Source organism: Rhineura floridana, chromosome 6, assembly GCF_030035675.1.
Source record: "Rhineura floridana isolate rRhiFlo1 chromosome 6, rRhiFlo1.hap2, whole genome shotgun sequence".
Lineage (NCBI taxonomy): Eukaryota > Metazoa > Chordata > Lepidosauria > Squamata > Rhineuridae > Rhineura > Rhineura floridana.
In genome coordinates this window covers 51,739,366-51,760,561 of record NC_084485.1, presented here as the reverse complement: position 1 = coordinate 51,760,561, position 21,196 = coordinate 51,739,366, and the positions used below count along the sequence as shown (strand labels likewise).

General features: G+C 43.7%; 1 protein-coding gene across 6 annotated transcripts in view; it reads left to right on the top strand.

Annotated features, from left to right (window-relative positions):
• The window catches only part of GPR37L1 (G protein-coupled receptor 37 like 1), a 72,338-nt gene extending 52,846 nt beyond the window's left edge, over nucleotides 1-19,492 (top strand). For 2 of the 6 annotated variants that reach the window (XM_061631852.1, XM_061631853.1), the window contains 2 exons: nucleotides 2,212-2,946; nucleotides 18,196-19,492. In XM_061631852.1, the coding sequence (XP_061487836.1) occupies nucleotides 2,212-2,946; nucleotides 18,196-19,005 (1,545 nt within the window). In that variant the 3' untranslated portion in view covers nucleotides 19,006-19,492. Of the gene's footprint in view, nucleotides 1-763; nucleotides 872-1,477; nucleotides 2,947-18,195 lie in introns of those variants that run through there. The other 4 variants (XM_061631851.1, XM_061631854.1, XM_061631855.1 and 1 more) reach the window with 4 other exon arrangements.
• Nucleotides 19,493-21,196: the final 1,704 nt, after the last annotated feature.

Below are 21,196 nucleotides of genomic sequence, written 5' to 3'. Positions count from 1 at the left end.
GCAACCCTACACACAGCTGTTAGAGGCACAAGAGTCCTTCTCTCCCCCAGTGCCAACCCTAAACCATGCAAAGAACTCAAGTTAAGAGTAAAACGTAACATATTTTAAAATAAAAAAATATTTAAAATATACAACTGTATAAAAACACACTCAAAGCCTTGATAAATAGCAACATTGAGCACGTGACATTTCATTATTATTTTTTTGCTCACTTAGTGCCTTGGGTCAGCCACTAACCCTCAATGGCTGTTGCTCTATTGAATTCTGTAGGACTTACTTCTGAGTAGTCCTGGTTAGGATTGCAGCCTTTGTATTATAGACATAACTTTTTACTTCCTTTAACCAGAATGATGCATCTTTGTACTATAAAACCCCATGTCCCCCCCAAGTAGTACAGCTTCAAAGCTTCAACAGAATCTTAGTCTGATTACCTGCAATTTGATTTACCTGGGAGTAAGCCCCAGTAAATATGAAGAGATTTACTTCTGAGTAGACATGTATACATTATAGTATAAGTTCACTATACAGTAAATTTTTAATGAGTGCCCTGGTGTGCATTCATGGGGGGACGCTCTGGGACTCCCTCCCATTACTTTTTTGGCAGGCACCCCGCTTCCAGCATCCATCTGTCTCTACAGCCAGAGCCAATCAGCTTGATCAATCTTCCCTCACCGAGGCTGACAAAAAAAAGGGAGGGAGAGATGCTGGAGCTTAAATAAGTCCAGCTGGCCCCTTCTCTTGATGCACTTGTTTGAGTGCTGTGCTTCTCAGCTCCCTGCCTGGTGGGAACTGACTGTGTCAGCTGGAAGGAAGAAAGGGAAGGCAGAAGCGGCTGCATGCATATGCAGGTTCACAAGTTGGTGGTGCACAGGCCAGCCATTCTTTTTTTAAATTAATAAATAATTCTTGTCTTGGCTCTTTGTGACCCCCCTCCCGGATGACTTTGTGACCCCCAGGTTGGGAACCACCGATTTATCATGTACAGCAAAACGTTTATAAGCAAATTTCTTCTGAAGCAGAGGGCAAAGGAGATGCATGTGTAGATATAGATAAGTTGAGTACAGTTGATACATCAGGTTGACTAAACTTATCTGAAATGCAAAACAAAACAAAAACACAGCCAGATGGAATGTTAATGATAATCTGAAGATTTGCTGGACCATCAGTGGATGAATACTAAACAATTGCTGCAGCAACATGAGACAATAACTATTTGTTCTGAAAGAATCACCAATAGTTATTCATAACCTGAAGGAAAAACCCCCTCAAATTTTAAAAAATTTGTGAATGAATTCCACTTACACTACTCTTTGTTCCAGCTGTCCATTTTTGTTTAAATTAGGGCAAGGCAATCTGTTACTGGACTCTAGCTTGCATCATTCCTAACCGTTAATTGTGCTGTCTGGGTCTGATGGGAGTTAAGAGTCCAACAACACCTGGAGGGGCCACAGGTTCACTGCTCCTGGTCTAAATGATATACATTGGTCTGTTCAGCTAACATGCTGGTTTTTTCCTGCACTGGCCCTGACACAGTCAGCCTGCAGTGTGGAACAAACTGTACTGTTGGTTGGTTGTGTACATTTGTGCTGCTGTTTCACTTTCTTCTTTAGATCGAGCACATTCTTTTAACCAACAGCAGTATACTAATGACTGCATAGGCACTATAATGAATTTGTCTGTGCTCAAGAGGATTCACCAAGCAAGAAGCTTATTTCTGATGTAACCCCCCCAGGAGCTCTACCACACAAACCCTCCAATGTCTATTGTTGAGGCCGGGGGTTTCTTTCTGCTGTTCTCTCCCTGGCTCAAGCAATGCTGGGTTTTGATCTTTTCACAGCAGCCTTTAGCTATTGTGACTTGGCCACCAGGGGGCCCATGGCCCAACAAAGGACGATTGGAGTGAACTACTGGGGGAAACGGTTTTTATTCTGGCCAAAGATCTGAGGGAATGCAGAACAGCCGTAAGGCTGGTAGAAGCAGGCTGAAGAGTTTCTCCGTCTTGGCTCTCATTCCACGCTGAAACTTCAGGGTAGCCTCCCCTGCTCCCTGCCCTCTCAATAGCCCGAGTCAAAGCGTGGGATTTCCCCCCTCCTTTTCTCCCAATTTGCAGTGCTTTGTGAGTCGCCTTCTTTCTGCATCTTCCTCCCTATCTGTGCAGAAGGAAGGATGGCTTTGCCTTGGACAATTATGCTTCTGCTTCCTTTCCTGCAGCCTCTGGAGACCACGGTGAAGGAAGGCGCTGCCCCGTTTCTTCAAGAGCCCTATACCTACTCCAGGAGGGTGCAGAGAGCTGGAGATGGTCATTTAACAAGGCACTTTGTCTCAAAAGATGCACTGCTGGAAACACCCGGGGAACTGGGCAGACTGAGGTGGCCAGGATCCGCTGGCAATTACTGGGGGAGACAGCTCTCAGAAGAGCAACTGAGATGGAGGAGGACTCGCAGGGGAACAGAGGATGAAGAGTCCAAGCCCGTCCAGCAGTATGTTCCGGGAGTAAAAGTGGAGTTTCCTCGGCCTATGAATCCTGGCAGCTTACGACCCACCAAGGCCCTGGTGCCATCCAGCACAGATCCATCTGACCACCACCAAAGGAGCCCAGCAATCCATGGTGGCACAGAACCCCAAGACAATATGACTGTGGCATCAGGAAAGCGCCCTCAGATCCAAAACCCTCTGTACCCAGTGACAGAGAGCTCTTACAGTGCCTATTCTGTCATGTTCCTGTCCCTAATTGTCTTTGCTGTGGGCATCATTGGGAACCTCTCTGTGATGTGCATCGTCTGGCACAACTACTACATGAAAAGCGCCTGGAACTCCATCTTGGCCAGCCTTGCCTTCTGGGACTTTCTCATCCTCTTCTTCTGCTTGCCAGTGGTCATCTTCAATGAGATCACCAAGAAGAGGCTGCTGGGGAACATCTCCTGTCGCATTGTGCCTTTCATGGAGGTAAGAGATTTCTCCACTGCTCTCTGTTTTTCTGCAGCAATTTTATGGGTCCTCTTTGGGGGCTAATGTTGTCCCACGGCCCAGCTATACACGGCAAGCTTGGACCGATCCTTTTGTAATGTTACTTGGCCGTGTTAGCACCTCCTGTGCAGAGCTATCCTAACCTTATGTGCCTTCAAGTTGATTACGACTTATGGCGACCCTATGAATCAGTGACCTCCAAGAACATCTGTCATGAACCACCCTGTTCAGATCTTGTAAGTTCAGGTCTGTGGCTTCCTTTATGGAATCAATCCATCTCTTGTTTGGCCTTCCTCTTTTTCTACTCCCTTCTGTTTTCCCCAGCATTATTGTCTTTTCTAGTGAATCATGTCTTCTCTTTTTTTTTTTTTAATAATTTTTATTCAAATTTTTCAAAAAACAAACAAAACAAAGTCAAAAAAACATAACAATACAACAACAAAAAATAAAAATGATGTGTCCAAAGTATGATAACTTCAGTTTCATAATTTTAGCTTCTAGTGACAGTTCTGATTTAATTTGTTCTAACACCCAATTATTTGTCTTTTTCGCAGTCCATGGTATGTGCAAAGCTCTCCTCCAACACCACATTTCAATTGATTTGATTTTTCTATTATCCACTTTTTTTCCAACTTTCACATCCATACACAGAGATCAGGAATATCATGGTCTGAATGATCCTGACTTTGGTGTTCAGTGATACATCTTTGCATTTGAGGACCTTTTCTAGTTCTCTCACAGCTGTCCTCCCCAGTCCTAGCCTTCTTCTGATTTCTTGACTATTGTCTCCATTTTGGTTAATGACTGTGCCGAGGTATAATCCTTGACAAGTTCAATGTCCTCATTGTCAATTTTAAAGTTACATAAATCTTCTGTTGCCGTTACTTTAGTCTTTTTGACGTTCAGCTGTAGTCCTGCTTTTGTGCTTTCTTCTTGAACTTTCATCAGCATTTGTTTTAAATCATTTCTGGTTTCTGCTAGTAGTATGGTATTGTCTGCATATCTTAAATTATTGATGTTTTCTACCTCCAATTTTCACACCTCCACCTTGATCCAATCCCATTTTCCATATCATATGTTCTGCGTACAGATTAAACAAATAGGGTGATAAAATACACCCGTTTCACACCCTTTTCTATTGGGAACCAATTGGTTTTTCCATATTCTGTCCTTACAGTAGCCTCTTGTGCAGAGTATAAGTTGCACATCAGGACAATCAGATGCTGTGGCACCCCCATTTCTTTTAAAGCATTCCATAGTTTTTCATGATCTACACAGTCAAAGGCTTTGCTGTAATCTATAAAGCACAGAGCGATTTTCTTCTGAAATTCCTTGGTCTGTTCCATTATCCAACATATGTTTACGATATGGTCTCTGGTGCCTCTTCCCTTTATTAACAGGTGTTTCCCAGATCACTGAGCTGCATTTTGGAAAATGAAGACAAGTATCCTTGTTGGCCAAGGAATATATTGCCACAGATGGTATTTTTAAACCTGATCACCATGTGTGCTCATTTAATCTGTGCTTACTGGGGAAGGCTGTGGCTCAGTGGAAGAGCACATACTTTACATACAGAAGGTCTGATGCTTCATTCCTGGTACCTCTAGGTAGGGCTGGGAAAAACTCTTGTCTGAAACCCCAGAGAGCCTCTGCCAGTCATTGCGTAGACAATACTGAGCTAGATGGACCATCTGTCTCACTATAAGGCAGCGTCCTATGTTCTTAGGTTCATATAGCCTATGCTTATATGTTGTGCATTTGGCATAGAGAATTGTTGCTGCCTTGACCCCAGAGACTCAGAGCTACAAAACAGACTAGGTGAAGTTGTGTCTTATTTGTCTAGAAGAAAACAATAATGGATGGAAATACAGCCAATTCACACAGCAAGGTTATAAATATCCCCTCAGGATGATAATGCCCTAATTAAAAAGAATAAGTGTATCAAATGGTTGTATTGACTCCATTAACCAGCAGCGCTTCAGCCTGTTGCAATGATCCAAGGTGATTCAAGATCTGTATACATCATACCATTGTTTTTTGCGAAGTTTTATTCACAAGTTGTAAATGAGCCAGCAAGCATGTGAGACAAGGACAGAGAAGGCAGAGATGAAGTGGCCATGCCAGTGGCCAGCGGGGGGTCTGAAGTGGAGAAATTAGCAAGTTAAGCTTTGCATGACTTAGAACAAAACATGATTGCCTGTTCATTCATCCTGCTGTTAAAGGATCAGGGAGAAGCAGGATTAAAAATTCAGAACCCTATTCCTCTTCAGGTTGGTTTCCTCCCCCTCCCCCCACCAGCAGGGCTCCTCTGCATTTAACAGGCACGTGACAGGCATAAATTCAATAGGTAAAGGCTTCACCATTACTGAATCATTTAGGGAAAGATTTACTTGTTGAATTTCTACCTGTTACACCTGCTTTTGAGAGCCAGTGTGGCATAGTGGTTAGAATGTTGGACTAGGACCTGGGAGACCAGGATTCGAATCCCCACAGAGCCATGAAGCTCGCTAGGTGACCTTGGGCCAGTCACTGCCTCTCAGCCTCAGAGGAAGGCAATGGTAAACCACCGCTGAATACCACTTCCCATGAAAACCCTATTCATAGGGTTGCCATAAGTCGAAATTGACTTGAAGGCAGTTCATTTCAGTTTTTTCACACCTGCTTTTAAAGGCACAGAAAGAAACAGTGGCAATCCTAACTTTAAGATCTCAAGGACTGTTTGATTTCACCCAGGTACTTATCAGTGAGAGATATTTGGAGCACTGCTTGATGTCATGGAAGATCTCATCGAGTTAAATTTTGAGGGGTATGCGTGTGTGTGGGATGGTATATGTTGATAACGCTTCCAGTGTGTCTGGCTTTTGTACCTGGTGATAACCGTATCTCTTTATTAAACTGCACAGTCAGTCTGAGGCACAGACAGGCTAAGCATCTTGCCTCAAGGTCACACAGAAAATCTGTGGCAAGGAAGGAAATTGAATCTGAGACTCACCCAGGCTGCATAGACACCATACATTTAAAATACCCCCGAGAAGAATCCCAAGAATTGTAGTTTATCCCTCTCAGAACTATGATTCCCAGCACCCTTAACAAACTACAGTTCCCAGGAGTCTTGGTTTGGGGAACATGCCTTAAATGCACACGGAGAGTCTACACTTGTCATTATGGGCATGTAGAGGGAGGAAAAGCAATTAAGTGACGATTTCCTGTTCTACACAGCTACAGTATTAAAGGTATAAAAACTCTGCTCTCTTTTTCACCTGACCATCCTAAAAATATATTTCCTTTTGCACCTGAACTTCAGGTAGCTGTGTGTGCAGGTAACTGCTTCAATAGCGAGAATACTCTGTGTCAGTTTAGTGTTTCAACATTTCCAAAATACATTGTTTCTCATGAAGTGAAAATCAAGCCAGCTGCATTGGCTTCCACAGCAGCAGGGTGGGAGTAAATCAGCTTGAAGACCTGTTCCACTAGGAATGCAGTCCTGTGAATACCTTAACACAGCCTCTTTGAACACAGTGGGACTTATTTTGAATAAACACGGCCAGTTGCACTGCACATGTAACATTTGTTTTGAGTCGCTGCCCGCTTTCATGCCCAGCTATAATGTGCCTAAAAGAAATGTCTGAATAATCAACCACTGTCAATGGACATGGTTGCCAAATGTCCACTGTTGTGAATCTCTGTGAAACCCATTCCACAGTTATCTGCCAGATGGAAGCATTGCAAAGACATGAATGGGTGGACCTGTACATTTGTCATGTTATTCTGTCAGCAGACTATAGTTCCCTCTGCTGTTTGAAGTCACGTTATAGAGATTTCTGAGGCTGCCAATACAGGAAATTGCCCTGGTATAAGGACTAATTCAAACGATTCTTTACCCCCAGATAGATGTGGGCAAATAAATCAACATGGCCATGTGCTGGAGCAGTTGTTTTCCCATGATCTCCAGGATTCTTTGGGAGAAGCCATTATGGTTAAACTGGCATAAAACTGATAGGATATGTAGCATAGATGGACCCCAAGCCAACAGGATCTATCTAAAACAGAAGTTTTCAACCTTTTTAGACCCAAACCTATCATTACCAAAACATCCATTTGAGGACCCTTTTCTTAATTTGTTTACCATATATTTATATGGTGATAATGCTGTTGTTGCAACCCACCTTAGATCAAAGTGCAACCTGGTACTGGATCCTAACCTACCAGTTAAACAGCAATGATGTGAATTACCAGTTCATATCAATCCTGGGGATTATGGGGCCAAACTAGGCATAACTTTAATCACATTATTTTAATCCCATGCTTGGAATTAGCCACATCTCTTTCTTTTTGCCCTAATTTAAAAAAATTATGTCCTGTCTCGATTTTTAAAAATTATGTAGCATTAAACAAAAATCAAGCCAAATAGCAGCTGGGGTAGAAGTCAATTTTCAGTGGGAAAACCATGCGAAGAAAAGGGTTATAAAACCTTTTACCTGCACCACAATCCTGATCAAGACAGGGGGCTTCACAGCTGCTTTTTGTAAAAAAAAGAGACATTGCCAATCCAAAAACATGGGATGCAAAAACACGGTTAAAGTCACGTCTAGTTTACCTGTTAATTTAAATTTGGTGAAGATGCAAAGAATTTGTCTGTTTGTCAGCAGTAGTCTCTCCATCAAATTACAGTTCCCTAAGATCCCTGGGAAGAGAATATGCATGATCAACTACTACTAAACATGATGGCTATATGGTACCTCCAGGATCAGAGGCAAATTGCCTCTGAATACCAGTTGCTGGGGAACATCAGTGGGAGAGCGCTATTGTGCTCATGTCCTGCTTGCGGGCTTCTCATAGCCATCTGCTTGACCACTGTGGGAAACAGGACACTGACTAGAAAGGCTTTTGATCTAGCAGAGTTCTTCTTATGACAGAGCCATCAAGACAACTGTTTCAGCACATAGCCAGGGTTTAATTAGAATTCACTCAATCCACAGTTAGCCTTATGGATTTGGGTATCTGGCTCTGAGTCTTATAGGCCAAAGCCAAAGCACAGAAATGGCTCCATAGAATGTACGCACTTTCTTTCTCACAATGACCTGATTGAAATTGATTTAGAGGTTGATCCTAAGTAGCACCCACCGGGATGTTCTCATTTGCAATTTAAGTCCCATTTAAATGAATAGAATTGCCCAGGATTATGGCAGTGCTTTTGCACACCTCCCATTCACTTCCATTCCAGTGGATTATGCCTTCAACATCTAGGACTGAGAAAACAGGTCATTTATTGAAAGCCAGTGTTACCCAATAGGCAAAGTGTTGGACCTAGAACTGGGTAATGCGTTTTAATTCCAGCTGGAGATGAAATGAAATTTTGCAGTATTTTAGAATCCAGCTTTTGCTTTTTGAATATTGAACATTTATGAATGTTGCTTTTAAAAGTTGACTTTATGCGATGCTTTGTAAAACGTATGTCCTTTTGATGATTTTTTAAATAAAAGTGTTTGCTAAATAGAAATATAATCATTTTATCCTTTGGGACCCCCTCAAAAAAAGCCTGACATTCACCAACATTCATCACTGCAAGATATCATTGAAAAATGAAGCAAAATAGAATATAAATCAAACATTTTGCAAGAAAGCGCAGCACAGAGAATCTGCTTGAGATTTTCTCCAACCCCACTTCAAAGGTTCAACTATAATCCCACTTTAGCCACAGAATCTGAGAGATGGCTTTGGGTAAATCACTATCTTGAAGTCTCAGTTCCCCATCCGTCAAATGAAAATAAAAGTGATCTGCCTGAACAAAATAAGGAATCATGAACTGAGCTTTAGAACCAGACATAAATCTGGATAAAACACGTTGGGAGTGGGAAACTGTAACTTTGCTGTTCTTGAAAGCATCCTTTGTGACTTTCAATTTCGTCTGCTCCTAGGATGGAGTGCAGTAAAGAGGGAGGGTGAACGATGTGAGATTTCTATGAAAAATAATGTTGATTTGAAATATAATTTGTGAGTGCAGATTAAATCACTCTTCATTTTTTTTAAGTTTCTCCACCAATGGTTGTAGATTACCAGATGAAATTCTCAGAAATGAAGAACCCCCTAGAGTTACAATAAAGGGACTGCAGAACAAATACTTTTAAAACAGACAGCCCTTGAAATGAGGGACATCAAACAGCCCTAGAGTACCACATCTCCCTGACCTACCTGACCTACCTGATTCCTGTGCACTTGTGAAATTCTTGGTAATTGACTGGAGGACCAAACTGAGGAATAAAGTTGGTGTAGCAGCAGCAGCCTTTTCAAAATAAATGCAAATCTGATTCAATCACATATAACAGAGCAAAAAGACTGCACAAGTGAGGAGTATGGAATCCTCCAATCTGCAATCTGTCCACTGATGGGCTCTCAACCCAGGACAGAGCCCCAATGGAAGAAAACACATAGGCAGGGTCAGAGGGCTCAGCATTGTCAAGCACCTACTGAGGTCCACACAAAAGGGACTCACTGCTGGACCCTGAGAGCCCCCCTGCCTCTGCTTCTCCTCCTCCTCTTTGCTGTTGCTGTCTGGTTCACCTGCCTTCTCTGAGGGTGCAAGCAGTGACAGGAGGAAGGAGAAGGAGCAGCAGCTTCCATTTACCTTGCTCTTTCCTTCTGGGCAGAGGAAGAGGGCAGGCAAATCAGCAGTGGTAACAATGGCCAAAGAGGTTAGTCAACTCAAGAAGGGCAGGGGTCTACTGAGTGCATGTTGCCCGCCCACCCCCAAAATAACAAAATTCTGGAACTAAGACTAAGGGAAGGGCTGCAGGGAGATACACGGTGGTCAGAGGGAATGTTCAGCACCTCTCTTACTCATGTGGTCAGTTTGCTCTTTAAATTTGATCCACACCCCCACTTTATACATGACTGGGACATTTAGAGCAGAGAGTGGGAACCTGTGGCTCTCCATATGTTGTTGGACTCCAATTCCCATCAACTCTAGCCAACAGGGCCAAATATCAGGGATGATGGGAGTTGTAGCCCAGCAACATATAGAAGGCCCACAACATATGGAAAGTCCCTCAAGGCTCTGCTTAGGTTTCTGTTTGCAAATGTGGCTGTGAGCACACTAGTCATCCACAGCAAAGCATTTCCATTGGCCACACCTGGAGGGGCAAGTTGTTGATCTGCCAATCAGTTGTGAAATCTGCTTGAAGCTGAATTAACAAAAAATGCACTCAAGCTGCTCCCATCAGGTTTTACACTAAAAAGGGGCAGAGTTTGACTAGCGTCATGTGCCCCTATTTTCAGAAAAGTGAGGTGGAGAAGCACTGGAACCGGCAGTACAGTAAGTGTGTCTCTACCTTGTGATTATACAGCTACGAGAGTGGCCGTATACTATAGGCGGCATGGATTTTTCGCATTCTGCAATGTTAAATTGAAAATACCCCCCATGCCATTCTGATGCTTCCCATAAGTTCATTTCAAAACAAAACCTTTCAAAACTAATAGAAACACTTGCTTAACAACGCTCTAAATTTTCACGGTGACACACAAAACAGTCAGAGACAATTAAGAGTTCAAAATCTAAAAAGAGAGAGGAAAAAAGCAGACCCCTTTTGGACTTTTTTCTGTCAGAGTTCTCATAATCTGTTGAAATTCATTAAAAATCAGCCATGTTCACAGAGTACCTGTAATCCTGTTACTGACCTTGCCCCATACTCTGACCTTCATCTTCTGCAGTTTAAAAGTTTAAAAATTGCCTGGCTGATATTTAATTAATTAAAGAAAAGTTTGGCCTGAACTCAATGATAAAGTCGGGCATGCTCAGTAAGAACCAACTGTCAGTGTTCTAAAAGCCAGACTCACAGCTGCTTCACTTGGCTAATCAGGGGGCCACACCTACACAAGGCCTTTATTTCACTTGAGACAGTCATGGCTTCTCCAGAGAATCCTGGGAAGTGTAGTTCATGAAGGGTGCTGAGAGGAGACTCCTTTTCCACTGACAATGCTCCAGTGGCCAGAGTGATTTAACAGTTAGCCGCTCTGACTGAAGCTCTGTGAGGGGAACAGGGCCTTTTCTAGCAACTCTCAGCACTCTTCACTAAGTACACTTCCCAGGATTCTTTGGAAGAAGCCATGACAGCCTAAAGGAAAATAAAGGTCTCGTGGATGTGGCCAGGGACAGCTTTGCTTTAAATTTGGGTGGGAGGCTATATGTGCCTGCTGTAGAATAAAAAGGTGGGGGAAATGATACTTTTCACAATGTTTTCCTTTTGGAAAGGAAAGGGGCTTCCCTTCTGCCCAGTGCCCACTCATCCAATCTCCTCCCTCCCCCGTCCTGCCAAAGGCACATTACCAAATTCTTCCAAGCTATACAGAAAGTGGATTGGACTGTGAAAGACCAACCCAAATTGTGTTTGCATTTTGCCAAATTTGAAGGGCATTACAGTATCTCAGAGAGGAAGTCAGGTCTCCTGCTCCCCTGGTGTATTCACTATAGCTGCCCAGTTTTCCTGCTTTTTAAAGTTTGATAGAAATATCTGTGGGCTATAGGTACGTTCCTAAACAGCAAGGTTTTTTGCTTGTTAGTGAATTATGTTTACCCTGTGAAGAGGTTCAGGTGACATATTGTCCAAAAGGGGGAAGGTCCAGGACTTCAATTGAATAATAAGGATTATTTAGCTTGAGCCATACAGGATGATCCCTCTGGGCTTGATACTAGTGAAAGGAAGAGAGACTGTATACATGGGGCAAACAACTGAGGGTATAAATGAACAGCTTTAATGTGCACCTATATGTTCACATGGCCAAGGGGATAAATGTCATCATGCTCAACCCCCTACTCTGGGTCAGGAACCTTTATACTCAGCACCCTTTACAAAGAAATCCTATGAAATGTATACTTGGAATTGCCTTCCAGAATATCTGTGAGATGTCTGGTAGGCTTGAGCCAGCAGGGCAGAAGAACAATCTTGCATGACTCCATCCATTTCTGGATGTTATTTTTTTTAAAAAAAAAATCCCTTCCCACTGGAAACAAGGAGGGAAAGATTTAGACATGTTCAGGAGTATGCCTAAATTTCTCGCTGATTGGGAGGGCATGTCAAGTCCCAGGCATTTCCCAAATCTTCTCTGCGATGCTCCTTTTTGGCCCTGTCAATGTCAGAGTTTCAACAGAGTTTCGGCCAGGGCATCAGAGGGTTCAGCAGCATGGAACAACACTCTGTAGTGTCAGAGTTCTGTCTCTGACATTGGAGAGGACTGCTGACAAGTCTCATGGCTCCTAGGTGCCATGCACCCTTTACCTGTAACCAAGCCTAAACCCATGCAACCCAAACAACCACTTATTGCTTTCCTGCCTCCCCATCCTGTTTTCTCTTCCATATATAATTCTAGACTGTAAGTTCCTTGAGGCAGGGATCTGTCCTTTTATACCTGTAAAATGGGGCTATGTAAATTAAGTAATTATTATTATTGCACATTTACACAGTGCCGTTCCACTGAAAAATAGTAAGCTCGAATGTGCACCAAGCAAGAGAGGGAGAAGGGCCATAGCTTAGTGGTAGAGCATCTATTGTGCATGCAGAAGGTCCCAAGTTCAGTCCCCAGCAGCTCCAGATAGGGCTGGGAGAGACTCCTTGTCTGAAACCCTGGACAACTGCCATCAGTCAGTGTAGACAATACTGAGCTAGATGGGGGTCAATGGTCTGACTTGGTATAAGGGAGCTTCCTGCATTCCTAAGAGACGACTACTTGTTTCTATAGTGCCTCCCTTCAGGGTGCATGATGCTTGGAAGAATAACATAACTTTAGAAGACTGGTTCCTGTTCCAAGGAGCATACAGTCTACAACTCAACGGTTGGCAGGGGCTGAGGTTGGGGTTGGGTGTAGTTACACATTTATAAGCTTTGTTTTTGCTGAACATGGGTTTTGGTGGTGCAAATACCACATTCAGACTTGACCCCTTGCATGCAAGCTAGTTTCCCCCCATTCATATAATGTAAATGTTCCTCTCTCCCTCACTCCTTCCCTTCCCTCCTTGGGTAGAGTATGCATGCCAATTGGACTGCCACAGCTCTGCTTACTCTGTAGCTTCTCTGCTTGGTTGCTAACTCAAAGCAAGATGAGAGCAATGCAGGTGGTGGAACATCTGTGAATGATTTCAGTGTTTGGCTCTGGGAACAGCGCAGTGCACGGGTGAGGCAGGGAAGACAATGAGGCTTTGGTATTGTCTGGCAGGATCACTGGCAGTTGGAAAAGGGTAAGGGCCTGCTGGAGGAAAGTAGGAAAATGCAGTCATGGGTCAAGTACTTATTCGCGCAGAACAAACAACCTATTGCTGCCAGAGGCCACTTCTGCTTACTTCAGGGAAATATTTGTCAACTTCTGAAAATCCCAAAGAGGCAGATTTAGGCTGGCTGTGCTTGCAGCCCTTCACCATCCCACTTTCAAAATGGTGCAGAGCATACAGCTTTTAGAAGTAAAGCAACTGAAACTTGGTCAGACATTTTGATAGCTGCATTCATTCAGGAAAAAATCCTGTTAAATGCTAGAACTCTTAACATGCTAAACATTGATGCTTATGAAAGTAGAACAGCAAGTCATTTTTATTCTGCTCTATTTACATATTCTTCAGCCTTAAGTAATTTGCAAATTACTTTTTTAACAAAGGTTGCAGAGGATCTGTGCATATGGAAGACATTCTTATTTGATCTAACTGGTCAACTTTTGCAAAAGTTATTGCGCCTTTCAGTTTCTCTCTAAAAACAAAAGGTAAAGTACACTGCAACCAGCCATATATAGCATTAGTCACTCTGACTGCCTCTTCAGAGCATCCCTGGGAGAGGTGATTTGCACTGGAGAAGTGGCAGGGAAGAATATACTTAACCCTTTTCTTCCTTGCCACCTTCCCTCTGAAACTTCCCTGTAAGTGCTTTCCACCCCTACAGGATTCAAGATCTGTGTTTGCAAGGCTCTGGATCCCTAGCGGTTAAAGTGGTTTTGGGAAGAAAGGGGAAAGTGAGGCAAGGATAGAGCATCTGCACATGTGCACACGGAGCAAATTCTATGCTTCCAGTCACTTTATACCAGTGATTCTCAAACGGTGCCCCCAGGCACACTGGTGCACCCTAAGAGGTGGCTAGGTGTGCTTCAAATATTATGAAAGTATATTTTAAAAATGAGAAGAAACCCATTTGTATAGGGTAAGTAATAGTTTTCTATAGTTTATTTTTATTCATAGTTTAAAATATATTGATATATTTTTAATTTTGTACACGAAATGCGCCAGAAACTTTTATATGTTTTACAGTGCGCCGTGAACCAAAAACATTTGAGAACTACTGCTTTATACTAAGAATGAACTGGAGTAAAGAAACAACCGGTGGATTAATGTTACATATACGTGCAGAGATATTATTTATTTATTTATTACATTTATACCCTGCCTTTCTTTTCATCATAGAAACCCAAGGCAGCTTACATACAGTTCCCAGGCGGTCTCCCATCCAGGCACTGACCAGACCTGATCCTGCTTAGCTAGCTGGCCTCTTGTGCCTTCAGACTATATTATGGCCCTTAATTGTTCCTGCTGCTATATTACAAGTTGAAGAAGAGAATAGTTCCCTGTCTGACTTCTCTAGCCCAATTAACAAGCACAATCATGCTACTCTATTTTAAAGGCTTGTCTTTCCTCTGCCAGGCTCGGGTCAGCTCAGCAGACAGCAGTCCCACTCCTGAACTGAGTTTGAAACAGGGGTAATTTACCTCGGCCTAAGTTACACCAGATTTCTACAGTTAGGATTGCTGTAACTGTGTCTAAGGCTGAGGCTGTTTTAGCTCATAGTGGCAGCCATGCTGTTTAATCACTTGTTTGCCCTATCCATAAATACAGCACGGTGAGATATCTAATTTTAGCATCAGAAGGGACATGTGGAGAAGGAGACCTAAAGCATTCCTTCTCTCCCACCTTACCTCACCATTCCAGGTTGTTTCCCCAGTCCATCTCCCTCTAGGTATCACATCTGAGATGGAGGAAAAAAAAGTTCAAGTGAGAGACTGTAGGGAGGAAAGACAGGGGAAGGGGTTCAGTTCCCCTCATCCACACACTCTGTTGCTGTTAAATTACATGCCCACTCGTACATGTATGGGACATATGTATAAACAGACAGTGAAGGCAAGTGTCCATTGAGGCAAATGCCCCACTAAGGTCAGTCTGTCCTCAGCCAGCCCTCACCTGCTTACTCCCTTACAAACAGTTTAGGAAGTGGCATTAGCTGTCAGCCTCCTCCTCCTTAGTTTCAATGTTGCCCATAAAGAAGTCAGAAGATGGGAACAAAACCTGAATTAGTTGGCCTCACCTATCATTTGGCTCTAGCTTAGTAGGCCATTTTCTCTGGCTCCCCCTACTGTTGGCCTCCCTACCTTCTGCCCTGCCAGTCTCCACTGTAAACAAATGTCTGGCACCATCATGCCTAGTTTGGCCCTAAGGTATAAATGAGTATTGTCAACTGATTAAGGAATGTTTAATCATTAATCATTAAGCAATTATTCAATTGATTATATTTAGATAAATGTGCATATTGCCAAAAACTTCAGTATTAGTACCTTCTGAGATAATTTGCAGTTTAATACACAAAAAGTACTACTTTGTTAATAAAACTGCCTTTTATTTTCCTTCTTCATTCTGATGAATTAAGAAAAATAGCTCTTTTTTTTTTAAGGGGGGCTTAACTTGTAATTTGATTATTTAACATTTGACCTCAACTTTGTCTGTTTCTGAGACTCAGAGCCTAACCAATTGCACAACTAATCAATCCAGCTGTTGCATCCTGAGCAATGTCTGTGATGTTACATGCGGTCCTTAAGTATACCCTGGATCATATGGAGCAACTGCTTGGGGAATTATAAATGAATGACTTGGGCTGGGCCTGCAATATGCAAGGAAGCCCCCTCCCCTGCAAACTTGAACCTTCTGCTGCTTCTCACCAGTTTCTTGGAGGGAAAGAAGGGCATTGTCAGCATTGTGTGAATTTTTGTGTAAATTTCAATTCAGAGGCGATTTGGGAGAATACGTACCCATGTCCTTTAAAAAGCACCGTGAGAAGCAGCCCTCAGAAGCACAGGCTGTGGCCTGGAAGCGCTCTGTTGTGTCCAGGTTTGGCTGCATTTAAAAGGAGACGGAGGGTTTTGGTTTGTTTTTTGGAGGAAAGTAAGCCTCTCTCCCCAATTTCCGATGCTTCCTGCACTCAAAAGAATGTCCCTTGTTTCTCTCAGAAGTGAGCGGGTGCCTGCAATTAGGGCCCAGAGCTCTTGGGCAGTCTATGAACAACTCTCCAAATGGGGCGTTGTGTTTCTTGCACCTAAGGAAAGCAGAGTGTTTGTAATGGAGAGTGCTGTGGGACAGGGAGGGCAGTCCCAGGCTGTTATTTATTCATGCTCTTCATTGTCTCTCAAACTCACCCAGCGTTTGGCATTTTCTCCTCCACACTTTGCCCTCTTCCCTTTTGGCAAACAGGGATGTTTTCCTGGGCCTCTGAATGCAGCGGAAATTAACAGGGATTGGCTTGGGACATCAACAAACTTATTTGAACTCGTTTATTCCTTCGAGAGAGAGGATGCATTTTGGTAGTAAGACTCAGAAGGGGAGGGTGGTTTGGGGGGGCTTTAAAGGCCAACACTTGTCTTAGTGAGAGCTTGCAATTGGCCTGAGAATTTCCTCCAGTTTCGCAAGGATAGCTCTTCCCCTTTGCTAACGGCATTCTGTAAATATGAAAAGGTGGATGGGTGAGGCATGGTCTATATGCAGCAGAAACATGACAAAGAGTCGTGAAGCAGCAGGATAGAATGTACCACTTCAGACTACAGGAAGAGGATTCCACTTCTGAATGCTCTCCTTGCAACTAGAAATGTAGTGCATCACAGAGAAAGGTTCTTTCACAGGCCTTTGCCTGCCATGCTGGCTTTGCAATAAATGCTTACGTTGGGGAGCATTTGTGATTGTGATCCCATCCCCTGTAGTGGTACGGTACAGTCAGTTCTAGCCCCATCTTCTGTTGCATGAGCAGAGCCTGCCTGAGTCTGGTTTCCTCAGGCGGGAGATGCAGCTATAAGGAAGTAACTTCAGAAGCCACACTACAGATGCTTGTTTTAACTGATAAATGCTAACAACACACAGTGAATCCCCATACTTCCTACTGTGTGTCCCTACCCTACTTCTTCCCTTCACTAATTAAGACTAAAATCAAATTGGAGGCAAGCATGGTTAAGGTATAAAATATGAACACTGAGGTATAAAGAACCAGAAAAAGGTTGGAAATATAACAGGGCGGCAGAGGGAAGGGAAATTAATGAGAGAAGAGAAAGTTGCTTATCCTAAATAAAAGTAATTAAACATTTAGCTAAAGGTTTAGGAGAGTCAATCAGATTGTATTTACCACAGTACAAATTTACACTGGTGTTAAAGCAGAGTATCAGCCAGAGCCTCTTATGCCCTGTGAGGAATCCTTGTTCTGTAAAGGTAGGTAAGGGGTTGCAAACAGAAGTTGGAGTACCTTTCCAAAACTTAACTGTTTGCAGTGTTCTTTAAGGTAAACCACCCCAGTGAAACTGTTTTAACACCAACATAAATTCATAGTGGAAAATATGCCTTTAGAGTGTCAACGCCGCATGAAAGAGCCTAAGGACGTCTTATTGGGAAAGATTGTGGGGAGGAGTATCAGCAGGCTGCGGGCCTTACTATCAGAGGTGACCCCCTAATCTGCCTTGATACATCTGCCTCAAGGTACAAAGTGAGTTGGAGCTATTCTGGTAATAGGACTCATTTCACACTCTGAAACTGCCCCTTTGCAATCATTTGGGCTTGCCTAGAGTTACTGTCTCTCTTGTTTAGGCCTTCATTGGGAAGCGTTTTCCAAAACATGTTTCACATACAGTTTAATGTGTCTTTCCTTGTACTTCTAGCCTTAACCAATAGCAGTGCTCTCAGGATTATCTAAGAAAGTTGTTGAGGACTGGAATGATCTTACTATGGTTTGGAAGGCCTTTTAACATGGCATAAATGGGGATGTGATCAATCCTTTTATGATAGGCAAATTTCTTGTTCTTGGAAGAGGGTTTTTTCCCCCACTCCAAGAAACAGAAGAACTGATTTTGTAGCTCCGTTTATCCTAAATTTGTCCTTCTCTGTTTAAAACTAACTGCCCCTTTTTGTCAGCTCAATTCCACTGAACAACAATCTCGCTCTGTTCTTTGCAATCCTAGGTGTCTTCCTTGGGCGTAACCACCTTCAGCCTCTGTGCCTTGGGCATTGACAGATTCCATGCAGCCACCAGTCCTCAAGCCAAGCTACGGCCCATTGAGCACTGCCACTCCATCATTGCCAAGCTGGCTGTCATTTGGGTGGGTTCCATGACCCTTTCTGTCCCAGAGATCCTCCTCTGGCAGCTGGCGCAAGACACCTCACCAGTCTCTGGTGTAGTGACTGACTACTGCACCATGAAACCTTCCCAGGAGCTGCCAGAATCTGTTTACTCTCTGGTTCTCACTTACCAGAATGCCAGGATGTGGTGGTACTTCGGATGCTACTTCTGCCTGCCCATCCTCTTCACTGTCAGCTGCCAGCTGGTCACCAGAAGGGTCAGCAGCCCAGAGAAAACAGATTGTCGTGGCAGCAAGCATGGGCAGTGTGAGAGCCAACTCAATTGCACGGTGATTGGCCTGACAGTAATTTATGGCCTCTGCACAATTCCCGAGAATGTCAGCAATATCGTTGTGGCTTACCTATCTCCCGATATGGCTAAGCAGACCTTGGACCTTCTAAGCCTCATCAACCAGTTCTTCTTGTTCTTCAAGTGCTCAGTGACTCCTGTGCTGCTGCTATGCCTCTGCAAACCACTGGGTCAGGCCTTCATGGACTGCTGTTGTTGCTGTTGCGAGGAGTGTGGTCAGGAAGCTGCCTCCGGTGATGGTGGCTCCGATGGCAAGCTGAAAACCGAGATGTCCTCTTCCATCCTTTTTGACAAGCACCAGGAGTCACCTACACCTGCGGGGGCCGTGGGCACCCCATGCTAAGCTCAATCCGCTGAGCAGGGAGCATCAGCAGTTCTTCCACCAGCTTCTTCCCAAGACCAAAAGTTGTTTTTCTTGTTAGTATCAATTGCTGAAGTGGCTGGACAGTGGAGATGGGGCAGGTGTCACCCATGTGCTTGTTCCAACACCAGCTCCAACCAGAGTGACTTAGTTATGAGGCCTCACAGACAGCTCTCTCATCTCTGCCAAGGGTGTGAATAATCCCAAGTCCCCCAGATCCCAGGCATGACCAGAGAGGCTGCTGCTCTGAATGAGTGGGATGCTGAGCAAAGTTCCACCTATAGCCCCTCAAGGACTTGAGAGACTCCAGTGTCTTAGAGAGGACATAGTACAAATTAACCTATCTTGCACTCATGCAGGATCTCACTGTCTCCTTACACTCCAGTCCCCAGAGACAGCCTCATATACAAGACAAGCACTATCCTAGCCTCAATAAACCAATACTCTAGATAGTAAAAACAAATGTTATCACAGGAAACTTTTTTTAATGTGTTGCCGAGCAGCTAGCTATTCTATAAGTGTCGTCCAAGATTTCAAAGCAAATCTACCCACTTAGTACCTTATCTGCCATATCTTCTTCATCCATACATTTTCTCTAGAAATACTATTGTTTTCCTGGAAGGTATATATATATTATGGGTGGCAATCAACTAAAACATTCCGCTAGCGAAACAGAATTCCTCCCCTCCCCCTGCGCACCTCCATACCATCTCCTAATCTGCTCTGGTGGACTGGGAGAAAACTCAGAATAGATTTAGGGGGCACACAAGGAGAGGTAGGAGAGCCAGTGTGGTGTAGTGGTTAGAGTGTTGGACTATGACCTGGGAGACTAGGGTTCGAATCCCCACACAGCTATGAAGCTCACTGGGTGACCCTGAGCCAGTCACTGCCTCTCAGCCTCAGAGGGAGGCAATGGTAAACCCCTCTGAATACCGCTTACCATGAAAACCCTATTCATAGGGTCGCTGTAACTTGGGATCAACTTGAAGGCAGTCCATTTCCATTTTTCAAGGAGAGGAGAGGGGGAGATTGTTCCATTGGGCAAGGAAAAATCCTTGTGCTGGTAGAACATCTGCTTAGCGCTAAGTTGAATATAGACCTCTCTCTTTTTATAATGTGATAAGAGAAGTACAGGAAAGGTTTGGATATTTTGATCTATCCCAAGGCTCCAGGTGAATAGCACCAACTTTGGTACTCACTGAACTTTGATGCACATAATCAAGCTTATCTTGCTACCAATGGGAGCTTCTCTTCTGAGGTTAATAGCAGCTTCAGGGCAGAGTGTGTGTGATTTTTGTCAGGACAGCAGCATATGAGGACAGGGTTAAGCTCTCCCTGCACACCATGGTCCCAGTCCTGATCAGGATGCCACAGGCTGCTATTTACAGTTTTATAAGGATTCACACAACTACCTGCAATATATTTAATGTCACATGTGGTTTAGTCCTTTTGTTTCCTATTCCTGAGCGAAATGCTGGAAGCTCACCTCACTCTACTCGGTGAGGTCACAGCTTACAGTGGGACAGGCAGAGAAAGGCTCACCAAACCCATTCTGAAGAGCAGTAATCCTGATGTTTAATCCTTACTGAGTCTTTGAATCCCAGTTTAAGGATACTGAGTGTCTGAGCTTTCTCTCCCCTCCCTTTGAAAACATGTAAAAGCATTGCAGTATTGAGGCATCCATCCATTATCCGAAGTATTTAGCTGCCATGGACTTTGCAATCCCACCTCCAAGCAGGAAATATCTCCATTAACACATACACACACAAACACACAGCGATTCTTGTGCCTGTACTGGAGATGTCATTCCCTGGAAACAACATTCATCAGGGATGCAAAGTTCTCTCCCTGTTAGGTTCAAGCGGCACCTGTGGTTGCAAGCTTTGAGGAAAGGGAAAGCAATGGCTTGCCCATAGAGCCAGAATGGAGTGCTTGGGGGGAAAACAGTATAGAACATAGTCATAGAAGGAGAGAAGTCAAACTGGCATTTGTACACGCCTGGAGTCAGGAAAACCTCATCTTTGCACCCAGGAGTTTGGGGTCTACTTCATATCAGGGCTCTATCTTCATACCGTCAATGAGAAGCAAGTGACTCGAGGAAATACTAACAAACTGCAAGGCCCTTCCTTCAAGCTAGACATCCCTTTTGGCTAGTAGTTCTCAGAAAGGTTCC